Raw genomic sequence first — 15,517 nt, forward strand, 5'->3', positions numbered from 1 at the left:
TGTGCACACCCAGGAACTTCACACTGTTGACCATCTCAGAAGCAGCTATTCATATAGGAGATTAACATGAAGAACTGAGAGGCATCCAGTTATATTGTTATTGATTTAGTTATTTCTTTAAGGTTTCAAAAATAAAAACAGTGAAACAGAAACCCTCTCTCTGCTTCCTGGAATGAATTACAGCGTGAAAAACTTTAAAATGTAGGGTAAAAATGCATAATACACAAGTGTTTAAAAAAAGCCCTGTTTTATCATCTCAGTCCCTAAAGTGGTCGCTAATGTGTCTGTACATCTGCTGTATCTGAATTATTGCAAGGAACAGAAACATTTCATTTAGCAGATTTAAAGTATAAACTCCCCTTTCTTGAATGAATAAAAGCCTGATAGCCCTCCCTCTTCTTCCTGCTCTCTAGCTAAGCACCTCCTGTCTGTCCATATCTTTCTGTGTTCCCTCCCCTTAGATCTGCACTTTGAAGATGGGTGTAACCAACATGTGTATAAGCTGACAGGGAACATTCACAGCAGCAACACATGTTGTTCAGATCAGAGCTCAGACTAGTTTCAATAATAAGGAAGTGAAACTCACACAGTCACTGACACTGAGAGGAGAAATGGCACAGAAAGGAGTTCAGCTGGACCGAGAAACCTTCTCTTGTTCGATCTGTTTGGATCTACTGAAGGATCCAGTGACTATTCCCTGTGGACACAGCTACTGCATGAACTGTATTAAAAGCTTCTGGGATGAAGAAGACGAGAAAAAAATCCACAGCTGCCCTCAGTGCAGACATATTTTCACACCAAGGCCTGTCCTGATGAAAAACACCATGTTAGCAGTTTTAGTGGAGCAGCTGAAGAAGACTGGACTCCAAGCTGCTCCTGCTGATCACTGCTATGCTGGACCTGAAGATGTGGCCTGTGATTTCTGCACTGGAAGAAAAATAAAATCCTTCAAGTCCTGTTTAGTCTGTCTGGCATCATACTGTGAGAAACACCTTCAGCCTCATTATGATTCACCTACATTCAAGAAACACAAGCTGGTGGAGCCCTCCAAGAAGCTCCAGGAGAACATCTGCTCTCGTCATGATGAGGTGATGAAGATGTTCTGCCGTACTGATCAGCAGATTATCTGTTATCTCTGCCCTGTGGATGAACATAAAGGCCACGACACAGTCTCAGCTGCAGCAGAAATGACTGAGAGGCAGAGAGAGCTGGAGGTGAGTCGACAAAACATCCAGCAGAGAATCCAGGACAGAGAGAAAGATGTGAAGCTGCTTCAACAGGAGGTGGAGGCCATCAATCAGTCTGCTGATCAAACAGTGGAGCACAGTGAGAAGATCTTCACTGAGCTGATCCATCTCATCCAGAAAAGAAGCTCTGATGTGAAGCAGCAGATCAGATCCCAGCAGGAAACTGAAGTGAGTCGAGTCAAAGAGCTTGAGGAGAAGCTGGAGCAGGAGATCACTGAGCTGAAGAGGAAAGATGCTGAGCTGAAGCAGCTCTCACACACAGAGGATCACATCCAGTTTCTACACAACTACCCCTCACTGTCAGCACTCAGTGAGTCTACAGACTCATCCAGCATCAATATCCGTCCTCTGAGCTACTTTGAGGATGTGACAGCAGCTGTGTCAGAGGTCAGAGATAAACTACAGGACATTCTGATAGATGAACAGACAAACATCTCACTGACAGTCACTGAAGTGGATGTTTTACTATCACGACCAGAGCCAAAGACCAGAGCTGAATTCTTAAAATATTCATGTGAAATCACACTGGATCCAAACACAGCACAAAAACGGCTGTTATTATCAGAGGAGAACAGAAAAGTAACAAACATGGATCAACAACAGTCTTATTCTGATCATCCAGACAGATTTACTTTTTGGTGTCAGGTCCTGAGCAGAGAGAGTCTGACTAGACGTTGTTACTGGGAGGTGGAGTGGAGAGGGGGAAGAGGTCATGTAGCAGTTGCGTACAAGAATATCAGCAGAGAAGGGAGAGGGAAAGAAAGTAACTTTGGACGTAATGACAAATCTTGGGCATTAGATCGTAACAACAGTTATAAATTTTGGCACAACAACATTCAAACTCCTTTCTCAGGTCCTCAGTCCTCCAGAGTAGGAGTGTACCTGGATCACAGAGCAGGTATTTTGTCCTTCTACAGCGTCTCTGAAACCATGACTCTCCTCCACAGAGTCCAGACCACATTCACTCAGCCGCTCTATGCTGGACTTTGGCTTGGAGAGACTGCTGAGTTCATGAAACTGAAGTAGTTTCCATTTTATTTTCTCAGAATCATTGTTTTGACATTTTGTGCAATATATATATATATATATATATATATATATATATATATACTCAAAATTGGTGGAGAAAGTGTGAACCTAATCTGAACTGAAGTAGTAGTTAAGAGTACATATTTTCAACTTTCTTCTTCATAAAAAAGAAGTCAACTTTTGCTTTACTTGATTTTGACAACAAAAAAGATTTGATGTAATGATTCATCACAGGTAAAGTTACTCCACATTTTTAAGCATTGGACAAATGACCTTTCTTTGATGTGTCTCAATTGGATAAGTAGAAGAGAATAGATGGCAATAGATACGGCAATAAATAAATAGATACATGAAAGCTTTAAGGTATTTCTTGTTTCCAGTCTTTCAACAGATTGAATTACATTTTTAAAACTTATTTACAATTTGTTATGCAATAAAAGACTTTGATATTATGTTTACTATCAAAGAAGTTGTAAGCATTAGTTCTCAATCTAGGAAATGGAGTTGTTACAGCAGAAACCTGAAACATTACTTTTACCAGATTTATTAAAGCTACCAGAATAACTATGAAAACAATTTTAAATAGTTTAAACAAGTAATTACAATGCTGAGCTTAAATCCAGAATAACCTAAACTATAACCACTATGCACAGTGATGTGCAGGCACTCAGTAGGCCACAGGTGTCAAACTCCAGGCCTCGAGGGCCCGGTGTCCTGCAGGTTTTAGATGTGTTCTTGATCCAACACAGCTGGTTTAAATGGCTAAATTACCTCCTCGACATGTCTTGAAGTTCTCCAGAAGCCTGTTAATGAACTAATCCTTTGATTCAGGTTTGTTGACCCAGGATGATATCTAAAACCTGCAGGACACCGGACCACAAGGCCTGGAGTTCGATACCCCTGCAGTAGGCAAACGGCAGGCTCTGATGGCTCAAGCTGGGGTTGTGCCTCTGGCTCAGGAGGAGAGGGACCCGCAGGTTTGGTCTCTGATACAGGCGGAGGCATGGAAGCCGTCTTAGGGGAAGCATCCTTAGAAACATTGTCAATAGGTTCTTTTCTAATTTTGTTCCAAGTCACACACAGAATTAATTGAGACAGAACAGTCAATGACAGGCTCATGGACAACACTTTCACTCATATTTAGTCCAGAAATGTTCACGTCACATTTTCTATACCAAACTCACACAATCTCTGGAGGAACTGGCCAGTTTAGAAACACCAACGCAGAATAGAAAAGACCTTTTTTGTCATTGTACATGTACAGCAAAATTGAAGCTTGACAGTTATACAATCATACAACTGTTATACAACTTCACAGTTATACAGTTCAAAAAAGTTCTTTTTGGACTTTAAACTCACAAAATCAGAATTTAAATAAACATTGGGAACACTGGCAGGTTCAGGAAGAAAATAATCTGTCCTTAGTTTATTTGGCAAGGAAACAGAAAGCACAGACACAGAAAGCACTGCCCACTCAGAGTGACGCCGAAAACTGGGTTCATGTCAAGGGGTGTGGAAGCAGGACCCAAACACAGGACTGTGCAGCAAACTGTGAATTTATTTATAGTGAATAAGAATGATGACAAGAGCAAACAATCCTCTTTGTGAGAGTTTTTTTGTCTTGTGCTTGCTTCTTGTTCCCGTGCTGCGACTTCTCGAGTGTCCTTGGTGAGTTTCCTTCCCCCTTGTGGTGTCTATGTACAGAGCGCTCAACTCCCGTGTCCACAACACTCTGGGAAAACAACAAGCAACTGGTAAGTACACGCCACTTCTCAACTCCAAAAACACTGTCCCACAATTGCTGGGAAATAACTGATTTCTCTTAACAATCCAGCATCGACTGCAGCTCAGCTACTCCGTTAATTAGCCCTCCAGACGAGGCTGACAGGTGCATGTAATTATCCCTCAGGTGTGGCTGGCTCCACTGCAGGAAAAACTCTCTGGGCCTGATGTTACAGGGAACTCTAGACACTGCCCCACAAACACACACACACACTGGGAGAGAACAACAACGAACATATGACAGCAAGGCATGTTAAACAGACACACGGGCGACCAGCGAGAACTGCCTGCCCAAGATAACCCCAGAAATATAAATAAGTCCACAAAAAACACATGAACCCATGACAGTTCATGCATTTATTACTTCTAGGCTGGACTACTGTAATTCATTATTATTGGTTTTCAGTTTGCGGTGCTTTAATGTGCCCTGCAGGGGTCAAATTTGTGTGTGTTGATCATCTATACAGCAGCTTTTGTCAGTGTGGTTAAACCGAGGGTGACATACTTTCTTCACAAGACAAAGTGCTGCATGACTTTAACTGTGACAACAAAATATCTTGTTTTTTAATCTCAAGCTGCCTTCTCCTTTTATGTGAAACAAAGTTCTGGGCTCTCTTTTCCCCCCCACTAAGATTTAACTGTGAAACACAGATTCAATACAAAGCAGTAGAGGGCAGTAAAAGACCAATTTAGCCGGTCCTCTATGTTGTCTTCTTTGTCAGAGTGAGGTTCTTCTGGAAGAACACATTGTACCTGTTATGCGTTGCATAATAAAAATATAGCTTTTCTCTTAATATTGTCTTTAAGCCCCATGCTGTTCAAGAAAATAAAACAAAGATGTGAACTTGTAGTATTCACAATATAGAGTAACACCCTAACAGTAACTCGGCTCACTAAAGTGGCTTGGATAGGAAGGTAGTTCTCATACTGGCCAGTCTAAACAAAGCTATTCAGTTTAATTTGACTAATGAAAAGAGTCAAAATATATTCGGTGTGTCATGGTCCTGTCATGGTCAGCGGCATGACTGTTGTGACTCTTGTGTTTTAACAAAGTTATTCCACATGAGCTTGATTTCAGTGAAAGAGTTTGACAGTCTACAATCCTACAGTCGGAGTCTACTGACTGTAGCTGTCAACAGTGAACTTTTACTCTACACATTTTGTGTGTGCTAATCCCATTTGCATCAGTATTAATCAGTGTAGTTACACTGAGGGTGCTGTTGGTCTCCTACTGCATCCTGTATACTTTCTGTACAAGATGAAGAGCTGCACAGATTTAACTGTGACAACAAGGTTTCGGTACCTCCTATGTAAAATACAGTTTTGGGCTTTCTACAGTCACATCCATGAGATGAGCTTGATTACAATTAGGTTTAACTGTCAAAAAATAAACTTCAGAAAAGAAATTATGATTTGTCATTTTGTGTTGCACTGTGTTGCTTTTATTGTCAGACGAAGGTTCTTTGTTCTGCTTTTGGTTTGTTTTTCTATCTAAAAACTGAAAATGTAGGGTAAAAATGCATAATACACAAGTGTTTAAAAAGCCGTTTTATCAGCTCAGTTCCTGAAGCGGTCACTAATGTGTCTGTACATCTGCTGTATTTGAATTATTGCAAGGAACAGACACATTTCATTTAGCAGATATAAAGTAGAAACTGAGAATTGAGAATTTAATTTTTTAAAAATCTGTTACAAAAGATTTGGACAGAAAAGGGGAAAGAACATACAGTCTCCGTCCCTCAAATCCATCCCCTTCCTTGAATGAATCACAGCCCTCCCTGATAGCCCTCCCTCTTCTTCTTACTCCCTACATCAGCACCTCCTCTCTGTCTAAATGTTTCCTTGTTCCCTCCCCTTCAGATCTGCATTTTGAAGATGGGTGTAGCATGTAGTGATATATAAGAGCTGACCAGTCCCATTCACAGCAAACCTTATGTTTAAATCATAGCTCAGATTAATTTGAATTGCAAGGAAACTCACAACCATACAATCACGCTCACTAACAGTTAGAAAAAAAATGACACAGAAAGGAGTTCAGCTGGACCGAGAAAGCTTCACTTGTTCGATCTGTTTGGATCTACTGAAGGATCCGGTGACTATTCCCTGTGGACACAGCTACTGCATGAACTGTATTAATGGCTTTTGGGATGAAGAAGAGGAGAAGAAAATCTACAGCTGCCCTCAGTGCAGACAGACTTTCACACCGAGGCCTGTCCTGGTGAAAAACACCATGTTAGCAGATTTAGTGGAGGAGCTGAAGAAGACTGGACTCCAAGCTGCTCCTGCTGATCACTGCTATGCTGGACCTGAAGATGTGGCCTGTGATGTTTGTACTGGAAGAAAAATGAAAGCCTTCAAGTCCTGTTTAGTCTGTTTGGCATCATACTGTGAGAAACACCTTCAGCCTCATTATGATTCACTTACATTTAAGAAACACAAGCTGGTGGAGCCCTGCAAGAAGCTCCAGGAGAACATCTGCTCTCATCATGATGAGGTGATGAAGATGTTCTGCCGTACTGATCAGCAGAGTATCTGTTATCTCTGCCCTGTGGATGAACATAAAGGCCACGACACAGTCTCAGCTGCAGCAGAAAGGACTGAGAGGCAGAGAGAGCTGGAGGTGAGTCGACAAAACATCCAGCAGAGAATCCAGGACAGAGAGAAAGATGTGAAGCTGCTTCAACAGGAGGTGGAGGCCATCAATCAGTCTGCTGATCAAACAGTGGAGCACAGTGAGAAGATCTTCACTGAGCTGATCCATCTCATCCAGAAAAGAAGCTCTGATGTGAAGCAGCAGATCAGATCCCAGCAGGAAACTGAAGTGAGTCGAGTCAAAGAGCTTGAGGAGAAGCTGGAGCAGGAGATCACTGAGCTGAAGAGGAAAGATGCTGAGCTGAAGCAGCTCTCACACACAGAGGATCACATCCAGTTTCTACACAACTACCCCTCACTGTCAGCACTCAGTGAGTCTACAGACTCATCCAGCATCAATATCCGTCCTCTGAGCTACTTTGAGGATGTGACAGCAGCTGTGTCAGAGGTCAGAGATAAACTACAGGACATTCTGAGAGAGGAATGGACAAACATCTCAGTCACTGAAGTGGATGTTTTACTGTCACAACCAGAGGCAAAAACCAGAGCTGAATTCTTAAAATATTCATGTGAAATCACACTGGATCCAAATACGGTACACAGAAATCTGGTATTATCAGAAAGGCACAGAAAATCAACGTTTGTTTTTCAAGATCAGTCTTATTCTGATCATCCAGACAGATTCACTGGATACGAACAGGTCCTGAGTAGAGAGAGTCTAACTGGACGTTGTTACTGGGAGGTGGAGTGGAGAGGCATAGGAGTGTATATAGCAGTTGCATACAAGAATATCAGGAGAGCAGGGAGTGGGACAGAATGTAATTTTGGACGTAATGACAAATCTTGGGCATTAAATTGCAAGAACAACAGTTACACATTTTGGTACAACAACATCCAAACTCCTGTCTCAGGTCCTCGTTCCTCCAGAGTAGGAGTGTACCTGGATCACAGAGCAGGTATTTTGTCCTTCTATGATGTCTCTGAAACCATGACTCTCCTCCACAGAGTCCAGACCACATTCACTCAGCCGCTCTATGCTGGACTTTGGCTTTACACAGATGACTGGTTGATTTTTAAAACAATTGCTGAATTCGTTAAACTAAAATAGACTGAAGTCTTTCATATTACTGTGGGCTTAAATCTGTATTTTAGCTTCATTTTATTCTCTCTTGATCATTGTTGTAGCATTTCTGCACTGCACAGAGATCGGGTGTGCGTAAAACATTATAGGCGGTACCTTGACATCTTCTATTTGTTCTCTTGATGATTTTGAGTTTTTTAAGTGGAGCTCATTCCTGGTTCTGTTTAGACATGGAGGCGATCGCTGGTCATGATGATTTTCATTTACAAAAATATTTCTCCAAATGAAAATGCACTCTAAATGTTTGTGGAATTATTGGATTTCTGTATTTTTATGCTGTTGCTTCTCTTCCACTTCCTAAACCTTAATGACAGAGACATCAGCACACCTTTTCTTTTCAGATAGATTTTGTCATCCCTGTGCCCCCATCCCAAATCAACAAACAAATTATGATGAACAAAACTCTAATTATCATGATAATAATCCATTTATAGACTCATTATGTTCAACATTTAATGTGTGAAAAAACTGAAGATATTTAGCATAAATAAAACTTTAAACAAAGTCTGTTCTTCTGTCTTCATTCCAAACTCTCACTCAAATCATATAATGAAATGTTAGACTAATCTGAGAGAATAACTGCAGTAGTTTTCCTCTGAAATGCTACAAAGTTTATGTTTAGAGCAGAAAAATCTTCATTCAGCTCTGTGACCTTTCAGCTGTCTTAAATAAAGCAACTCCAATTAAAGAGAAATTAGCCATGTTTTCTTTTACTTAATGATTTTCACAAGACATAGGATTTTTTATGTATTCAATTATCACATCTGAAGTTTGTGCATTCCTTCCTGCACATTGACGACTGAAGCCTGAAAACTCTTCACAATTCACAATACAATACAAAGAGGGCACCGTCATCCTCATAAAAAGGATGTAGTTCATGTTGAACTCAGTGTGTTTGATTTTACTTCAAACTGATACTTTAGTGTGAGCACCATACTTTACAGCTATCAAGGAAATATCAATACTTTTCTGTGATGATGAAAATAAAAAAAACCTGTGTGAATGTGACATAGATAAGTTAAGTATGTGTTGATGGTGTGCCCCAGCTATGCTGCATAAATAAACCTTATGCATGAGGAATACAGATGAGAATTGATAAGAATTTAGCGACTCCGATTCCATTATCGATATCACTTATCGATTCGATTCCTTATCGAGTCACATTGGCTCCACTTTGAGCATCAACACCATCTCTAAGCAGCATATCAAAGACATTACATCCATGCTAATTAATTGCATGCTGTGAGGTCAAATGTTTGTACATGCTGGAGGTATTTCCCCCTCTTTGTTGTGATCAGTGTTGGGGTCATTACTCAAAAAAGTAAAGTAAAAAAGTTATTACACATATTACACAGAACACTTTTCTTAAAAGAAATGCAGTACGTTGCTTAATCAGAGCCAGGAGAAACGCATTTGTTATACTTCTCATTAAGTAACTTTCATGTTACTCTGTAAAATGATCTGAAACACACTGTCTCATAATTACCAATTAACATTTGAACCTACAGGCTACAGACCCACACACAAACACAAATCCCTATCCTAATGAGGACTTTATCTTAGTCTTTAGGTATGGACACAAAACCTACAACACAAATCAAAGATGAAAACCAGCACAAAGAGACTTTAAGGAGATCACCACAGTGAGTCTACTGTAGAAACATGAACAAGTAGAAACGGAAGCTGCAGCCTGACTGCTCATCAGTTTGTTACCTGTTGAAGTGGCTTCACCACAAATGACAGCTCATTTTTCACGATGCTGAGCTGGGGCGAGCATTTACTCAGCTAGCTTAGCATTAGCATGCTGTCTCTGCAGGTGCAGAGTTGTGTTAGCAATATAATGCAGTTGTTTCTGTCATGGAGCAGTCTCCACTTTACCATCAGGGTCTCATCCTTTTGTGCAATAAAAATAAAAGCAATGTCCATATGCTGTAAACTGTGCCACTATTTTCCTTCTCCAACACACGAACTGAAATCATCTAATCTTAGTAAGACTGCAAGAAGTGATAAGCTGGATCGAAAAGCACACAGACTAACAATTGCAAGGAATTGGACTACTGGGAACGGGTTCTTTACAAGAACCCATTTCCCATTCCAAATTCCCATCTCCAATGTGGAAAGGTCCGGGGTGGACATTAGGGGTGGACACTACACATCAGTATGTCCACAGGGAAAAAAATCTCACTCTTACAGTCTCCTTCACTTATTTTTGGGTTTTGCTTTTCTTCACTTCTAGCATGCAGTAACCACTGATCCACCTCAGTTATATGCTCTTTCGCAAGCTAGCTAACATAAACTAGCCATCCATTTTCTTGGAGTTGCCCCAGGTGAAGCACCCTCAAGCACCACCTCCCACCTCTCACCAAGGGGAACTTCAGACTGTGAGTCCAGCCACTCTTCAGGAGACAGGTGCCAGAGTCCAAGCCATGTGTTGAGGTGAGCCTGACTGCATCTAGTGGGTACCTCTCAACCTCACACACTTGCTCACTCTCCTTCCTCACCAGAGAAGGGACATCCCCCAGTCGCTATTCTTGGTAGCCGGGGATCAGTTGCCCAGGGTCTCTACTCTTGGCTGCCGCCCGCCACACTGACATAGACTAAAAGCCTAAACTTTGTACCAGTGGTTTTAAACATGCTCTAAAAAGGTTAACTTTAAACACTTTTTACTTGAATCCAGCTACGCAGTGTTAAATTGATGCCAGTTTTTACCCCTTAACCATTAAAGTCTGATGGGGTATTGCTGTCACCCCCATCAGGCAAGTGGCATACATACCCAAGTTTGTGAATGCGATAACTCAAGAACGAGGCGTAGTAGGAATATGAAATTAATTCTATAGGTGCATCTTCTGAAAATCTCTGGCAAGTTTGAATCTCAGTGACCATGACCCCAAGACCTGAATCCAGATTCTGCCTACAGCAGTTGGATGGTAGGGTCAAAGTGTGGAGAAGTTGCAGGAAACACCATGCTGGTTGCTGTACTGATAGGGTAACAGCTTTCAGGGGAGGTAACGCGTGTGTTCCCTTAGGTAACGTGTGTGTTCCCTTAGGTAACGTGTGTGTTCCCTTGCTTGTCATCACTGAGCGATAGACCCCAGAACGTCAGGATGGGCGAGCACACCTCCTCCACCCTCATTCAGAATATATGCATCCCACAGGGGTGTGTCCTCAGTCCCCTCTTATACTCACTTTTCATAACTGTTCTCCAGTTCCCACCAGTAACACCATTATAAAATTTGCTGACAACACCACCATCATAGTACTGATCGACAACAACAGTGACTCAGCCTACAGAGATGAGGTTCAGCATTTGAAGCGATGGTGTGACAACAACAACCTACGTCTGAACACAGCCAAGACCAAGGAGACGGTAATTGACTTCAGGAGAACAAAGCGATTGGAGCACTTCGCCCTCTATACATCGATGGCGAAGAAGTAGAAAGGGTAGAAAACTTTAAGTTCCTTGGGGTCCACATCTCGGCCAACCTTACCTGGTCCACAAACATTTCCCAGCAAGTAGGAAAAGCACAACAAAGAATGTATTTTCTCAGGAAGCTGCATCAAGCCCAAATACCCCAAAGACTACTAATTAATGTCTTCAGCTCTACCATCAAGCACCTGCTAACCTACTGCTGTACACTCTGGTACTGTGGAGCACAAGAGGGAACTGCAGCGGGTAATAAGGGTCGCAGAACAGGCAATTAGCACTTCACTGACTCCTCTCAGAAACATTAAAGAAAGAAAGACAAACAGACTCAATAGAAGCTTCTACCCACAGGTTGTCAAGCACGCCCTACCTCAACCCTGATTGAAGGTTAACTGTGCTGTTAACACTCATGGACACTTGCACTGTACTTATTTATAAACAGTATTCATTACAGTATTTACTTATAAACAGTATTCATTACAGTATAATACAACCAACATTACTATTTCTATTTATATAACTGTATTTATTTTACAGTAGCAACCAGCATTCCTACCCCTTACTCAATGTGCAATACCACTGATCACATCGTACCTTATACTGCACTGATCACTACTCCTTACACTGTACCTGCAGATATATTTATATATTTTGTTTCTGTATATAACTTGTGCATATCCTTTTGTGTACATACTTATGTTATTGTGCATTACATACATTTCCTGTGTAGGTACCTCTTAAACTTATTTTATCTTTATTTATGTTATTCTCTTATCTGAAGAATGTGAATGTAAAAACCTACAAGCTGCCAATGGAGAGATGCCAAACTGTGTTTCATTGTTCTGGTAACAGTGGCAATAAAGATCTAGCTTATCTTAGATATCAAAATGAGATTCTTCAGCCAGTGGCAATCCCATATCTCCACAGTCTGGGACCAAACTCTATCCTCCAAGCTGTCAATGCTCACCCCCACAGCATGAGATTTATCAGAGACTACCTGGAGGGGAGTGCAGAGGATGGAATAAGCAGATGTGCTTCATCTTTCACAGTTCAATTCATCTGTTGAAGGTGTTCAGCTCATGTCTGTCAGCTCTCATGACATGAAGTCTAAAACAAAGAAGTTCCATCTGGAACTTCCTTATTTTAAACCAAATGAGTTGCAACAGGAACTCCTTTGTTCTATTGTAAGTCAGCAATGCAACAAGAGCACACAGAGCACACACATCCATTTACGGTCTTCAAAAGACAAAAGCGTCATTCCATTGCAGATTAGGCAATTTTTTAGAATATTTTCTGCTTGATCATCTTTGATTTGCCTAAAATTTTGTCTAAAAATATTGTTTGAGCACATAGTATGATTGCTATGACACTTCAAGGTTATATATCAAACACTTTTCAAAATATATTTCTATAAAAAAATTCCTGTCAACCCACTTTTGGGCCTCTTTTTGACACATTCAGCCATCTGCTGTGATGAAGGTTCTCAAGATTTTTGTTAAACAGCTTTCCTTCAGGAAAAAGAGCATGATAACACATTGATAAGCATGGTAAGGCATTATTAGGTAATACAGAATAAAATGCAATAATAAAAGGCAATATCTGATTCCTCTGTCAATCAATTCATGGATTTACTAAACTGGATTAATAGCTGGAAAATAACTTACTGTGCTGTGATTTTGATCTTCAAAGTCACAACACATGCACGGTGGTGCAGTGGTTAGCACAAGTCAGACACTGATGCTGGACAAGAAACCCTGGCTTGCAGTCTCCACTCTAATTCATTCTTAAAGTGTTCCACTGGGTTGCTTGGACCAGTGGACCTTGCTTTGTGCACAGTCATTTTGGATCAGGAAAGGGCCATCCAGCTAATATGTATGGCATGTATGACAACTGTACCCAAGCAATTGATTGGAAAGCTGAATTCAATTATTTTGATGGTTGATCGAATACTTTTGGCAATATACTGTAGATTAGTGAATGGTTCCCATTGCTGACCATGTGTACTACTTGTTTTTAAACCTTTAATTAAAAAAGAAAAATTCTGTTAAAGTTTTGTAATCAGTGTGACACACACAGCAAGTTCATGTAATGCCACTGCAGGTTTACATTTCAGACTGTATAAAAAGACAACAGTAACTTTTAATGTATTTAATTTTATTTTATATAGAGTTCTGAAATCTAGAACACAGGTTTTAAACCATGTAAGGTATCAGATAATTTACCCGTCAGCCTCTTAAGAAGTGGAAACACGTTTGTGCTAAAAGATGACAGTCATAACTTGAACTTCTTTGTTTTAAAACAAAGAAGTTCCTCCTTTGATTTAAAAGAGGAAGTCTGAAATTGGAAAGATGCCCAAAGACTGTCATGGAACAGGATGTTGTAAGAAGTGCTTTCTATTTCAGGAAACAAACTCTAATCAACAGATGAGCTTTGTCACTCTGTTGGGTCAGCATAAAAATGTACATTCAGTGGTGCATTCAGAGCACTTGGAGCTTATCAGTGTATTAAATCGAAGCTGTAGTGCAGGTGCAGTGGAGCTTATGGAAAAAAATGTATTGTGTAGCATTGTCACGGTGCAGACTGATGTACATATTTTACCTGACAGACACAATGCCTTGTGTCTCCAGAGTAACATCAGCCCTGCTTTTCATGGTTTTGTCTTTGTCATTACTTAGTCACAGCTGGATGTCTTCACAAACAGCTCATTGCAAACAGCACACAAACATTTTTCTATTTTACTCCTGGCAGTTTGGAGCTTTGTGGGAACTGAGTTAGAGGTGGCGGATTTACCCAGATATCAATAGTCCAGTCCATATGTTGTTTCTATCTGGCAAGTCCAGCACGCACTTTGAAAAATGTCTGAAATTTTTTGTTTTAACTGTCACATATATTTTATTTATAGATTTTTATTGTATTTATTCATTTATTTTTGTATTTATATATTTTATCTATTTATATTTATAGCACATTTTAACAACAAAAGTTGACCCAAAGTGCTTTGTAGACAGTCCAGCTATAAAAACCCTTTTTTATTTATTTATTTTTTCAAATACATTAAAAACTGGAAGTTGTTAATTATTGTGAAAAGAAAAAAACCCAGTGATTTACTGGTCAATAAAATGAGTTCAAAATTAGCAAATTGAGTCATATCATAAATCACGAGATACTGCTTTCCTTTATATAAGTTATGGTTATGATCCAAAGTTTGGGCACAAAGAATGATTACGGTGACATAGGTTCAGATGTCAAATACTTTTCAAGACATACTTTTTGAAAAATGGCCTGTTGACCCACTTTATTTCACATATTAAAGATATAATCCTGAAATTGTAACCGGTCTTTCTTACCATTTAAATGAACCAAGATCTGTAAGTTTTGATAAATCCATTGATAAATAAACGAGTAATGGTTTGTTAAAATATTAAGAAAAAAAGTCCAGCTGTCATGGAAGTCACAGAAAGGAAGACTCACTCACAGGACACTGAGTAATGTTTACGTAGGTTTTACAGGTTGCTTTTCAGTGTCGTACAAAGAATCATTTTCTAAGATGCAATTTATTCTGAGAGAGTCGGTAACACTGTGGGCACAAACGCACACAGTCACATTGTTACAAATACACTAGGGCTTCTGAGACACTGGAGTAGTCTGCACAGAATCACAGGTTAGATCTGAAAACGACCCTATGGATTACATGAAGAAGCCAGAAGCCAATAACCCTTTGTAATGCAACAGTCGGGCAAAAACTGAGGAATTGCTTGAGCCTAAAATAGGCAGTCTGATAACCACATGAGGAGGAGGTATGTTAATCAGCAGTATTTAACAAGTGAGGGTTTGCCAGGAAGGCGGGGAAGCCGGGAAGTACCGCCTCTGAAAGAGTAAACAATACACGCCCACAAACATATATGCATACAAAGAAAGGGAGGAAAAGATAGGGCCAGAGAGAGAGAAGCTATGCCAGCGCAGGACTCAGTGACCATGACACCAGCACTTAAGCAAAGTTCCATATTTGATAACACACTATGAAAAAAACTTGAAGACCCCACAATATTACAATATTTGAAAGTACCCCCAACAATCTCAGCACCCTTTATGAGCAAGCACTTGGTGACAGGGAGAAAAACTTACTTTAAGGAACAGAAAGAAACCAGCCTCAGGGAGAGGCAGCCATCTGCCTTGACCAGTTGGGTATGAGGGGAAAGAGAAGAGAGCAGAGACAGATGGGCTACAAGCAAACACAGCAGAGAGAACCAGAGTTTAATAATATAATGACTACATGTTTTTGTCCTGCATGTCCCGCCTCTT

The 15,517-nt window shown here is 40.3% G+C and overlaps 1 protein-coding gene across 1 annotated transcript; it reads left to right on the top strand.

The window, feature by feature from the left end:
• Positions 1–607: 607 nt before the first annotated feature.
• On the top strand, positions 608–7,758 carry LOC134616193 (uncharacterized). Its single transcript, XM_063460922.1, has 3 exons — positions 608–2,269; positions 3,981–4,030; positions 6,065–7,758. The coding sequence occupies exons 1-3, from the start codon at positions 612–614 to the stop codon at positions 7,756–7,758; spliced, it is 3,402 nt and encodes a 1,133-aa protein (XP_063316992.1). The 5' UTR covers positions 608–611.
• The last annotated feature ends 7,759 nt before the right edge of the window (positions 7,759–15,517 follow it).

This window comes from Pelmatolapia mariae, linkage group LG18 (genome assembly GCF_036321145.2).
Source record: "Pelmatolapia mariae isolate MD_Pm_ZW linkage group LG18, Pm_UMD_F_2, whole genome shotgun sequence".
Classification (NCBI taxonomy): domain Eukaryota; kingdom Metazoa; phylum Chordata; class Actinopteri; order Cichliformes; family Cichlidae; genus Pelmatolapia; species Pelmatolapia mariae.